Raw genomic sequence first — 13,152 nt, forward strand, 5'->3', positions numbered from 1 at the left:
GTACTTGAAGGTTAACAAAGTGCTTTACATACATTATCTCATTCAGTGATTACAACAACCCACGTGAAGTAGATCATGCGAGCACTATAATTAACTACATTGATGCAAGCATAATGTCCATAACGAAGGGGAGGTGATAGTGTCTTTGTACTCTGCCATGTTCCGACCACATCTGAAGTCTTGCCCATTCTGGGCAGGCCATTTTAGAAAGGCATAATCTTAAGCAAGCCTGGTGGAAGACCAGATGGAGAGGGGACTTGAAACTATGCTATGTAAGAACTGGTTGAATGAACTCTTTCCCAGGGACATGATTGTTGCCTTTGGGTATGTGAAAGGCTGTCATGTGGAAAAGGACTACACCTGTTTTGCTTGTGGGGATTACACTTGTTTTGCCAGAGGGCAGAACCAAGTGTAAATGGGTCACAAGGACCATTTAATAACTATTTATTGAAGTTTCAGAGACTAAGATTTCAGATCTATATAACTTTTCATCAACCAAGCTGTCCAAAAATGGAATGGATGAACATGGCAGGTATGAGCTTGTCAATACTAGAGACCTTCAAGTGGCAGCTGCAGGACAGCTGGTTGGGGATGTGCAGGTGGATCCTCTGGTAGAGGGGATTACTAGTTAGGCATGGGTTGGGCTAGATAACCTCTGAGATCCCTTCCAACTCTATGATGCCATGATTTTATAACATGATGAGGAAATAGGTTCAGAGAGGCTTGCCCACACTGCTCATCAGGGGCAGATGAGGGACCTGAACCCAGGTATTCCATATCAAAACACAAGATTCTTAACCTGGGGTCTGTGAACTTAAGTTTTTAAGAACTGTTTTGATAACTGTTATTTCAATATAACTGGTTTCCTTGATAATCCTATGTACTGTGCTTTATGCATTTAAAAACATTTTTCTGAGAAGGGGTGCACCAGTTTTACCAGACTCCCCAAGGGGCACAAGACCCCCCAAGAAGTCTATAGTCAAGGCAGAATGATGTAGTGGAGAGAACACTGGGTTTGAAGACAGAGTCCAAATTGGTCTAGATCCTGGCCCTGCTATTTACTTACTTGTATAACACTGGACAAATCATTTGACTTCCATGGGCCTCAGCAAACCTGTAAAATGAGAGCTGGACAAACTAGCTTCTAGCTCTAAATCAAGGAACCTCTTTCATCTTGCTATGAGCCATTATGTCTATACAGCTCTAAACAGTGCCAACTATTCAGAAACACAGGACTCAACTCTGCTTTTAAAGTTGCCTTAAAGGGGGGGGCATTTTAGCATCCACTCTAAATAAGACAATAGTTGCTAGTTTTCTTTTGATCTCAGTTTCCCCATCTATAAAATGGAGACAATAATAGCACCTGCCTCGAAGGATTGTTGTGAGGATTAAATGAGATAACACATGAGCAATGCTTTGTCAACCATAAAGTTCTAGATAAATACTAGCTATTATTATTATTGTTGTTATTACTCATTCCTGGCCCTACCTTGCCTCTAGCCCCTTTCAGGGCGATATGTCTGGGACTAGGCTCATAAAAAGACAGGGCCCTGGGGTGCCATGTTCTCTGTTTGGACCACCAGCCAGTAACATCTACCACTACATGGTGCTAGGAACAGAAAAACTCTAACTTTATCAAAGACCTGGGATGTGCCTGGAAGCTACATTCTCAGCTTTCAAGCCTGTGCTTAGACCACTTCTGGATAGCCTCTTTTGGCAAGAAAAATATGACCTAATTGATAAAAGTGTAGTTAATTCCTAGGCACACTCACTAAACCATTAAAGGAATGAAAAAACACTTGGTAGGGTAGCAATGGATTTGGTCTTAGGAGACCTGGATTCAAACCATGCCACAATCACTTACTACCTGTGTAAGTTCGGGCAAGTCATTAACCTCTATTGGCCTCAGTTTCCTTATTTGTAAAATGGGGGAATTTAAACTGGATAACATCATCATCATCAGTCCTTTGAGGTCGCTTCCAGCTCTCCCTCTGGGACCTCATGATCCACTTCTGATATCAGCAAGACAGGTAGAAAATCCAGTATTTCTTTGTTCTCAACCGGGTAAAACATGACATTTTTTTGAATATGGTCATAAGGAAAACAGTAATAAAACATTCAAGTGTAAACATGCAAGCTCTTGTTTTACCCAGCATTTGAGCAGAAATGATAATGATAGTAATAATAAATCTCATTTATATAGGTCACTTTCCTTAGAACAGGCTTTCCTAGGAATAATCCTCCTTATTCATTGCCTTGGGGCAATCCCTTAACCTACCTGAGACTCAGTTAGCTCATATGTAAAATGAGGGGCTTGGTGTAGATGGCTTCTAGGTTTCTTTCCAGCTAGTCCCTATTTACCTTCTAATTCAGGGGTGTTTAAACTTTTGGTGTGGTGTGGACCCTTTTGGAAATACCTACGAGCCTATGAAAAAGTTCAGGAGCTAGTGAGACTCTGAGAAATTCAATGACTTGTTCAGGGCCACACAGCTAATAAGAGCCTGAAGCAGGAAGGGATTCCAGGTCTCCTAACTCCAAAGGAGGCTCTATGTTACAACAAACATCTGCATTTAAAACTGAAAGGTATAGGAAGAAGCACATAGCCAAGAGGGTTGGCTGGATAGCTCTTTTCCTGTCAACTTAAAAAAAAAAACCAAACAAACCAAAAACCAACCCTCTCTGGATCTCATTAAAATGAATATGCTGTTAGTAAATTGAAGATTTCGGTTAAAACTCTGGTTTCCCCAAACCACAGCATATTGAAAACTTGAGTTTAGGAGGGGACAAGGAAGAAAGGCTGGACAAAGGCAGCTTACAAGAGCTGCCAGGAGGCCGATTCTGTCCAGTGGAGGTCTGCTTCTAGCTAGCAGTGTCTATTAATTTCTGTTTCTCGACTTTATGGACTCTGTTTGTTTTAAAGACACAAGAAGCTTGGGGTTGTTGCTTTCTTTCAGGATTTCCTACTCATCTTTTCCCCTTCTCCATCTTCTGAACAATTATTTGTTAAGCCTTTCCTTCTCACTACCCTGCCTAGTCCCTATTAACCCTCTGATTCAGGGTATTTAAACCTTCTGGTGTGTCATGGACCCCCTTTGGGTATCTGGTGAAGGTTATGCACTCTTCAGAATAGTGTTCTCAATGCATAAAATAAAATACACAAAATTACAAAGGAAACCCATTTTATTGAAACATGCTTATTAAAAATATGGAAAAAAAGTTTATGGATCCTGGGTTAAGATCCCCTACTCTAATTGCTTTTAACCTCAAATCTCCTAGAAGGTCCAGTCCTAAAGGTTACAGTTGAACCCCAGCAGGGACTATTTGAGGAGACTGTTGCCAAGGTCATGAGCAGAGATGTACCAGGTACAAGTGCAGCTGAAAGACTACCTTTCGGATCTTAATTTGAAAGTTTATTTACTGATTTGGAATATGTTGCTTTGTACTGCCTTCCTGGAAGCACATCTGGGGTCTCGAATGAAAGTGGCAATCAACCTGATTGAGATTTGCTAAAAATTAAAATAAACATCCTTTAGAAAATTTATCTGAAAAAAAAAACACAGAGATTCCACTGTGACCTTCAGCTCCCAGTCCCTCTAATACCTGGGCCTCTCCTACACAGGACCACCCACTCTAGTTCTCACTGTGCATTTTCTCTTTTATACTCCAGGCTGTTTTTTTTTAAAATTTAATGTCTAGGCTTTCTTCATTTGCTTTTTAAAGGCTGTCTATTTATACATTTAGCACAGAGCCTTGTACATAGTGGACATTTAATACAATACCTAATACATGTTAGTAGAACGTATTTATTTATTCTTAAAATGGAGTAAAAGTTATCACTGAACTAATTTCAAATATTATTACTCTTTACATTACTGTTATATCTTTTTCAATAACAGGAGTTTTTAACCTTTTCTGAGTCATGGATCCCTTTGGAAACAGTCTGGTGAAGCCTATGGACTCCTTCTCAGAATAATGTTTTTAACAGCACAAAATAAAACACAGAGGATTACAAAGGAAACCAAATTTTAGTGAACATACATATACAGTCTATATGTATGTATGTAGATTTTAAAGTTCATGGCACCTCGTATAAGAACCCCTCTTCTTACATGAACCTTGAATTCTGACCTCTCATTGTCAGGATTGAATGCCAGACTCTTTCTAATTGTCTGCATACAAATTTAATGTTTCTTTCCTATGAATTTCAAAACCCTGTAGATGCTTCATCATTTAGGATGTTTTTCATGGAAGAACTCTTTATGAACCTGGCCTTAATTTTTAACAACGATATAGAAGCCATATTTTGTATTAAAAAATACCCAACACTACCAACCAAATACAGAACTAGATACTGCTGAAAGTATCAAATGATACCCAGGAAACTAAACTACAAATTTATTCTAACAGAGGGGAGGAACAGCATTAAAGAAAAGCACTGGTCCTGTCAGAAGAAACTGGGTTTAAATCCTTATTCTGATATTTGCTAGCCCAGTGTCCTTGGGTAAGTCCTTGTTTCTCTGAGCTCCAGTTTCCTTAATCTGTAAAATGGGGATAATATCTACACTAATTTATCTTAAGGGGTTCTTGTGAGGATCAAAAGAGATGACGGATATAGAGTACTTTGTAAACCTTAAAAGTTCTTTATAAATACAAGTGAGTTATTATTACTATTTTTGTTGCATTTGGCAAGAAACTCATATGGGAGATCCAAAAGTCTGCCATTAAACCCAACCAAAAAAAGATCATTTTATCCCCACAGCTCTTTGTTTTCTGCTGCTTACAGGAAGATAATGAGATGATGTATGTGAATGTTTTTTTTATAACCAAAGAATAATATGAATGTAGGTTACTTGTAATGAGCTTTAAGGTTTTCAAAGCATTTATATAATCTCATCGGATCCTTACAACAATCTTGTAAGGTAGATGGTTTTATTAACCGTGTTTTACAGATGAGGAAACTGAGGGCAAGAGAGGTTATGTCCAGGATCATAGAGCTAACTAGTAGATATTGGAAGTGGTATTTGAATCAAGTCTTCCTGTCTCTAAGCCCATTCAGCCCTCTGTCTTCCACGCCTTACTGCCTCTCTCAGGGAAAGCTGGTCACTACCATAGTGGAACACAAATATTTGAAAATGACATATAATCAGCTAGACACAATTGACAATAAGCCATTGAAACATGAAGAAGACCGATTTCCACTAATGACAGGATGAGAAAAGATACAGCACTGAGTTTTTTAAGTAAATACTTTTGCCCTTTGCTAATAACTTACAATTAAAAGTCCTCAGCAGCAAGGTGGCCCAGTGGAGAGACAGGAAGACCCAAGTTCTAATTCTACCTCAGTCATTTAGCTGTGTGAACATGAACTAGTAGTCACTTAACCTCTGTTTGACACTTTTTCCTTCTCTGTAAAATGGAGATGATAATAGCACTTACAATAATAGTATTTTCCAGGATTTTCTGAGGATCCGATGAGATCATATTTATAAAGCACTTTGTAAACCTTAAAGGGCTATATACATGTTAGCTAATATTATTAAACAAAATTTGTCCAAAGTAACTATTCAAACTATTTCAAGGATATATATAAATAAAAAAAATAAACATATAATATTTCAATATAACAAATACATTTTCATAAATATAAATATTTAATAAATACATGAAATATATAAAGTATAAAACAAATAAATATATAAAAATATAAAAATAAAATAACACAAAAAATAATTTTGCTTTAAGTGTATTTATGAACCTCTATCTAGCCATTCAATACTTATGAAATGACCATCTCTATATGGATATACATGAGGTACCGGGATGATGGGAAGCTAATTTGGAGGAAGTAAATAACTTTGACTCAGTTTCCTTATCTGTAAAATGAATTGGAGAAGGAAAGGGCAAACCACTCAGTATCTTTGTCAAGAAAACCCCAAACGCAGTCATGAAGAACTGAACATGACTGAACAACAACAGCAAATAAGAGGCACTGCTCCTGGCTTGGTGGAGTTTATAGTCTAATACACCGGAGCCTTGTGCCTCTCCAAGTCAATCACTTGACTTTTTCTTTAGGGCTTAAAAGGATCTGGCTTTATTATTTCTTGGTTTGTTTGCCTGGAGGAGGTGTGTGTATATGTATACACATACACACACACATAATATACACATGTGTGCATGTATGTGTGCATATATATGTACATATATATGTATGTATGTATCTATCTATCTATCTAAATAAATGAAATGTAAGCTACCAATTAGATCTTCAAAAGCAGAGCCTAAAGGCTTACCTACCTCTAAGCAGAAGCTATGCTTTCTGGTCTAAGAAAGATTATTTCAAAATCAAAGATTATTCCGAAAAGTTGTTTAATGAGAGAATACGTAAACCCAGCTGAGGACAACTTGGCATAATGATTGTCCTAACTGGAACTCTCTCTGAATTATCTTGGAACACATCAAAATAGAAGAAAATGCATGCTCTGAACAATGCCCCAGTTTATTTCTTAAACATTTTCCACATATTTTTCAAAAGGGAGTAGAAAAGAGAAGTTGCAATATCCCCCCTGTCCTCCTCAACCAACAAAATGATACAGAAGTAAACAAAACACTTTTTAGTTTTCTTGAAAAGAAGGGAGGATTCTTCAAGTAGGTATTAATTGCCAGATGTAGTAGGGATGATTTGGGAGTAGGGCTAAAGAAGGGAAAGGGGCAGAGAGCAAAACCAAAACAAAACAAAGCAAAAAACCCCAAAAAACTACCCCACTATCTTTGGAAAGAGATTTCTGCCTTAACATTTAAACATTTCCTCTCTCAGTTTGGCAGTCTGAAAGTCTGCCATGTCTACTACTTATTCAAATAGAAGCAGACAGAAAGAAAAAAGACCCCATTTTGATATGCTGCTTCCTTCCTGGCCTCCCTTTTCCCTGGTTTCCAAAATGTCCTTTGTTTTCCTCAGCAGATTTCTCTTGGACAGCTCACATGGTCTTGCATGAAAAATGTGCTTGAGGCTTTCCTGGACTATTTGAGGAACTGAGTATATTGGAATTAAGGGAACAGAAGTATATACTAAAGCCATTTAAATGCCAAATTTACAATACTTGGCTGAGCAAACAAAACAAAACAAAGGCAGAATTGATTCAAAGAAGTAGCTAACCTAATGTTTTGAAACAATTGTTTGACTGAACTCAATCAATTTCCCTTCCTCAACTGCACACTGGTTTTGGTGAGTAGGGCTAGTCTAACTTATCCTTAGTACAGGGATTCATAACCTGGGTTCTGTAAACTTAAATGTTTTTTGCTGACTGTAGTTCAATAAAATTGGTTTCCTTTATAATTGTGTGCATTTTATTTTACGCATTTAAAAACATTATTCTAATAAAGCGTCCACAGACTTCATCAGATCGCCCAAGTTGCCAACTTTGCCAATGTTACAAAAATGGTTAAGAAACCCTGACTTACTAGGTGGCCATCCCCCTAAAATAATAAATAATATATAGGCAAATGAGGGCAGGGAATAATGCCTTGATAAATCTCCTTAACTTAGATAAGACAATTCACAGGATCACAGGATCTTAGATCCAGAGCTCAGAAGCCATCTCGTTTAACATTTTCATTTTACAGATGAGGAAACTGAGGAAAGCAGATGCTGAAGTCGTGCAGGTACCCAGTGTCAGAGGGAGGATTTGAACCCATGTCCCCTAATGCTTTGTATTAATTCCTAATTGTTGTTGGTTATCTAATTTCAACAGTACAAAACCAACAGTGTACTTCACTTTCCATGAAGTTGCAAAACATACAATTCTGGTAAAAAGTAAGTCATATTGTTTATTCAGACTTTGTCCCAGAGAATTAAAAATCTTTCAGAGTCCAGCAATGTTCCTGCAAATAAAATTAAGTCACCTACAAGACCGATTCCTCTTACCTCCACATCCTTTTTAAGTTTCTCAAGAAACATCTTTTTGTTGTTGTCATCGATATAAATCTTTTGGCCATCATTGATAAAATCATTGTCCTTTAAAGTTGGCAGTTCTTTGGCCTGAGACAAAGAAGCAAAAATATGGGTCAGGGGCTTTAAAAACTGTGCATTTCTCCTTGGTAAGATTCTACCAAAAAATTAAGCTTAGCCGGCTGACAGCAGAACACAAAGGTAGCAAAGTGTCTTGGAGACCGCCAGGGGGCACCAGTGAGCCACACGACTGGAAGTAGCACCTCTTGGAATGGAGGATGAGCCCCAACTACATAATGAGCACCATGAAAATATCCCCTCATTGCTGTTAACTTTTTTATAGAAACGGAGCTGACTGTTGTCCTAGGTTCCTTTCCAGTTGCCTGGGAAGCCTCCTAGTTGGAGGACTGCGAGGATGTCTGGAATCATCACGTTTTCTTATTGGCACCAAAGCAGCGTACCAGAAATGTCCTCTTACCTCACCTCCTTTTCGCTGGGTACATCTCACAAACATGTTTCTATGTGCAAGGAATGAGTAACAGCTACAACAAACCTATCCACAAGCATTATGCTTGGTGCCAAAAATCAGCTGCCTGAGTCGGAGCCAACATGCACAGTTTGGGATGATTTACACAGCTCTTACAGGTCTTGGTAGAACTCACCCAGAAGGCAATTTTAATTCGATTTGGACAGCATTTGAGAAAAACGGCATCTTTTGAAAGATGGAAACATTTCAAGATGGCAAAAGTCCAGCCCCAGAAATAAATAAGGGATTCAGAACGCAATTCGATTTCACTGAAGCAAACTAACACATGGCTAAGGATGACTGTCATAACCTGCTTGGAAAAGTGAGGCTAATGGTGAACAGAATAATTAATGATGAGCACATGCACACATATGAAAGCATTGTGCAACAGTCCTATCTTTTAAAACACCTGTTTGGAGTACTCCATTTCACTGAATGCAACAAGCATTCCAGGGGAGTGAAACAGTAAAAAAAAAAAAAAATTAAAAAAATCCCAAACAACTTAGCTGGCCATCATCTGTTCACTCTAGTTTGGAAGGAATCCAACTCAATACACTGTCTGTGACCTTGGATAGTATTGTTAAGGAACCCTTGAACATCGTTCTTTTTTCAGACACAAAAATTGAAGGAAAACAATTGCTCCTGAAAAAATTTTCTTCTCCAGGAAAATGACATCAAATTAAAATAAATAAATAAATAAAAATACTTAAAGTGACAAAAGGAAACTCACTGGATGGATTCATTGAATCATTTCCCTAAATCCTGGGCTGCTAATTAAAAAAAATACAGTTCTGACTCTTGGTAAACCCTACTAATTGGGTTTAAATTACTGAGAACAAAAGTCTGAAATGGTGTTATATTCTTGATTATATTAAAGATCTTGCCAAAATAATTATCCTTGCAAAGCCATGAACATTCAAAGATGGATAATAGGGAGATTCTGGTGAAAAAAAGTCAACAGACAGACCTACTTCTACAACACATTTATGAAGTGTCAGAGACATAAGGAAAGAAAGAAGAAAAATGGGAAAATACTGGAGGCACAACACGAAGGTGGGCCAGGCCAACTCAACCTCTAAATTTTGGACATGAATACTTGTAAAACTATGTAGAGAAGATAAACATAATTTAAACAGTCTGAGAATGACTAAGCTCATGCTGGTTGTTAAGAGCCAATTTTACTAGGAAAATATGAGTTGGTTTTTTTTTTCTTTTAAAGAACTGCAAAGAGTGAATGATTCACCTTTAGTGTCATCCATAAAGTACTGGAACTAGAAGACTGGTAAACTCCCTCCCAGGTCTAAATCAACAATCTTGTGAAGATTTACAATGCATAGAGTACAGTATTTGAAATTTAAGGAAAGTAACCAGAAATGATCCAAAAGATGACATACAAAAAATTAAAAAATAAGAATAAACTCATTAGAAAGCCCACAAGCTGTTTACAAACACACGAGCACTCAGAAAGAGGAATGAAGCTAGGGCCTTCTTAGTCCAGATAATTTAGACACTTTTGTTCAAGTGATTCTTTGGGAAGGGAAGAGGGGGAAATGGGCAGGTGGGACTTGAATTATTGGGAAAATTGCTGCAATTTTCCCTTTTATGCTGTCTGCATAAGAAAATACATCACTAAGTAGGGAAAGGGGAAGGAAATATATTTAGGTTTTGGTCAGCAAAAGAAACCTGGAAGTATGAATGTGAGGATCTAGGGAAGACAGACGGCAAGTTACACACTGGATCTGTGTTTGCAGTACAATTAATTCAAATTTATAAAGATGAAACCAATGCCATTTGGGGTGCTAGACCAGCAGAAGTACTTCATGTAAGAGGCGGAAACAACAAACACACCTCAAAGTAGACACAAATTATGTACACATACAGGGCAATTTCAGGGTATCCTTCGTCTTCTAAGATTTTGCAGCTAGGTGAGAAACTCTAGTGACAGGGAAACTGAAATAAAATATGCTTATATTAGACTATACTAGAAGGACTGGTGATTTCATCAGTGAGGGCACTCCCTCTGTGCCTTAGTAGGTGATCATCATTAGTTGTTAGAACTGGAAGTAAAACCACATGGTCATCAGCCTTCTGGTAATGGGTTTCTCCAAACTCAGCTAGGTTGGGGCATCATATGAAAGACAGAGAGAGTCCATTACCAGGTCCATCCTGAAAGCCTTTACAAGTTGGTAGGACCCACCAGACCTTGTGATCAGCTGGCACACCTGTTAATAATCCAAGGACACCACATGCCATGAGAAGGCATTGGAGTAGGACTTTACTGGAAGAAGAAAAAAAAAAGAGGATCTGGAATATGGGTTGATCTGCTCCTGGGAAGAGACAAGCAAAAAAGGAGAAGAAAAATCTCTTCTTCCTCTCCCTCCCTCTTGCAGGGCATGTGCTATCTGAGGGCCACAGTTCAGGCTATTGTTTTCTCCCTTTGAGGTTTCAGGGACTTCATGGCACGATGGGAAGAAAAAAGAGAACAGAATCAGCAGATCTAGGTTCAGATTCTGGTTCTGCCACGTGTCATCCTTTGAATCCTTTCGATCTTGGGCAAACTAAACTTTTCTGGGCCTTGGTTTTCTCCTTTTCAGCTTAAAAATCCGATCCTCCTCTCTAGGAGAAGGAGGCTTCACTTTCCCACTGACTTGGGGGAATGTAGATCAATACCTTTTTTGTGTGTCATTAACTATGCTAGCAGGGTAAGTGGTGCTGAAACCAATGTACACACATCCCAAGGGGCACAAAGTTTCAGTTTATTCAATAAGCTGAGAATTATGCTTGGTTGCTTTCCTCCTCCTTTAGTCCAGAGACTGTCTATGCCTGAAAAGAGACCAGAACACTGCTGGACCAACAAACATAACCATCAATCCCTGGGCCATATTGTCATTTTATCAATGCACATGTTACTATTATACGTGATGATAAAGGTTTCTTGAATTTAATCATTTGGATTAAGATTAAACTGAATTATTCTTTTTTTTCCTTTAGTTTTTAGGCAATTGGGGTTAAGTGACTTGCCCACGGTCACACAGCTAGTAAGTGTCAAGTGTTTAGTCTGAGGCCGCATTTGAACTCAAGTCCTCCCAACTCCAGGGCCAGTGCTCTATTCACTTCACCACCTAGCTGCCCCTCAAGATTAAACTGAATTATTTCATATTTTGGTGTCTCCCCCCCCAAATAAAATTGTTTTCTTTAAAAACAGAATATCAGGACCTGAATTATCTTTCTAGTTTTTCTTTGTCTTCTGGTTTGATAAACCAACCAACAATTCATCACACAAAATTTCTGTTTTATATCTCATCATACTTTGAATACAATTTACTTTACATATGAGCTAGGGACAGACACATGGCTCTGTTTCTTCAGTCATAAGATGGGAAAACAATGTCTATCCTATCAACTTTGGAGGGCAGCTGTGAGAATAAAATGAGCTAAGGGAATGAAAATGCTTATAAAAAGTAAAGGCACCACACAATTTCAAGGTGAATTTGTTACTTTTAAATTACTGGTTTTTTATGTTTTATATTACTATTATATTAATTTTTACCTCAACTATTTCCAAGATTATTGTTGTCTGTCCTACTCAAAGAGGACCAATGATATCAAGAGGGTGATGTCTTGACTTGCAAGTGAATTGGATTTAAGTGAGGCAGGGCTATGCAAAGTCACCAGCCCCACTGTCTCTTCCAGAGCCATCTGGGTCTAGTGACAAGACACAGATCAGGACTAATGGAGATGGCCCTGGATGCACTGGGAAATCTTGGCCTTTTTAAGCTAAGGTCTTTCCCAGGTCTAAGTGCGTCTAAGGCAACACCCATTCAGTGATTAAGACCAGTTAAGAAATGAGACAAAGGATTGAGACAGACACACAAACATTTTCAAGTACCAAAGAATGCCACTGTTCATAATACATGGGAAATAGGGAGAACAGGTCTGTATGACAGAAGGAGTACTCAACTACTAGGTTCAAATCACACCTTCAACACTAACTAGCTGTGTGACCATGACAGTCACTACATCTCCCTTAAACCCTGTAAATGGTGGTGGTCACAATACCACACCTGTAGTACCCCTTCTACATTCTTCCTTCCTCCCTTCTCCTCCTGCCACATCCAGGGGCTGCCAGAAGGACTGATGAGATATTTATGAAAAGGGTTTTGTAAACTTAAAAGCACTATATGTCTCGTCATTATTAAACCAAAACCCACATGAAACTGTTGATCATGGCTTAAGAAGAATCACAGATGCATGTGATGGGAACACAAATGAACACAGACGCAGTTTCCCAAGAAAACTGGATACAGGATTCTAAGTATACATATAACAAACTATCTCAGGGTCTGAAAAGAAGTAATGAGGATGATTTAAAGAGAGATAAAATGATTTTGGGTAGAACCAGACAATGAATGGTTACTTCCTTGGGCTCAACAGCAGATATAAATTATCCAGAGGACTGGGCTTGGGGTAGAACAGGACACACACAAAAAAATTCCAAAGGAACAGCTGTGAAATTTATTGCTCTCATTTCTGAAATGACCATGCAGCTCTGTGGGCTGAGTCAGCAAAGCAGGGCCTGTGGATGGAAGGCAGTTGCCAAGTAAAAGTCATGGAATCCATTGAGTGGGCTGTTTCCAGAAAACAGACAGGAGAACCCCACAGTCTGTCTATTTGAAATGGG

The 13,152-nt window shown here is 38.4% G+C and overlaps 1 protein-coding gene across 3 annotated transcripts in view; it reads right to left on the bottom strand.

Moving 5' to 3' along the window:
• Positions 1-13,152, bottom strand: part of PIP4K2A (phosphatidylinositol-5-phosphate 4-kinase type 2 alpha) — a 203,837-nt gene that overhangs the window by 10,084 nt on the left and 180,601 nt on the right. For all 3 annotated transcript variants that reach the window (XM_020966869.2, XM_078151943.1, XM_078151944.1), the window contains one exon: positions 7,922-8,035. In XM_020966869.2, the coding sequence (XP_020822528.1) occupies positions 7,922-8,035 (114 nt within the window). The remainder of the gene's footprint in view (positions 1-7,921; positions 8,036-13,152) is intronic.

This window comes from Phascolarctos cinereus, unplaced genomic scaffold, assembly GCF_003287225.1.
Source record: "Phascolarctos cinereus isolate Bilbo 61053 unplaced genomic scaffold, phaCin_HiC Scaffold_1;HRSCAF=81, whole genome shotgun sequence".
In the NCBI taxonomy this organism is placed as follows: Eukaryota; Metazoa; Chordata; class Mammalia; order Diprotodontia; family Phascolarctidae; genus Phascolarctos; species Phascolarctos cinereus.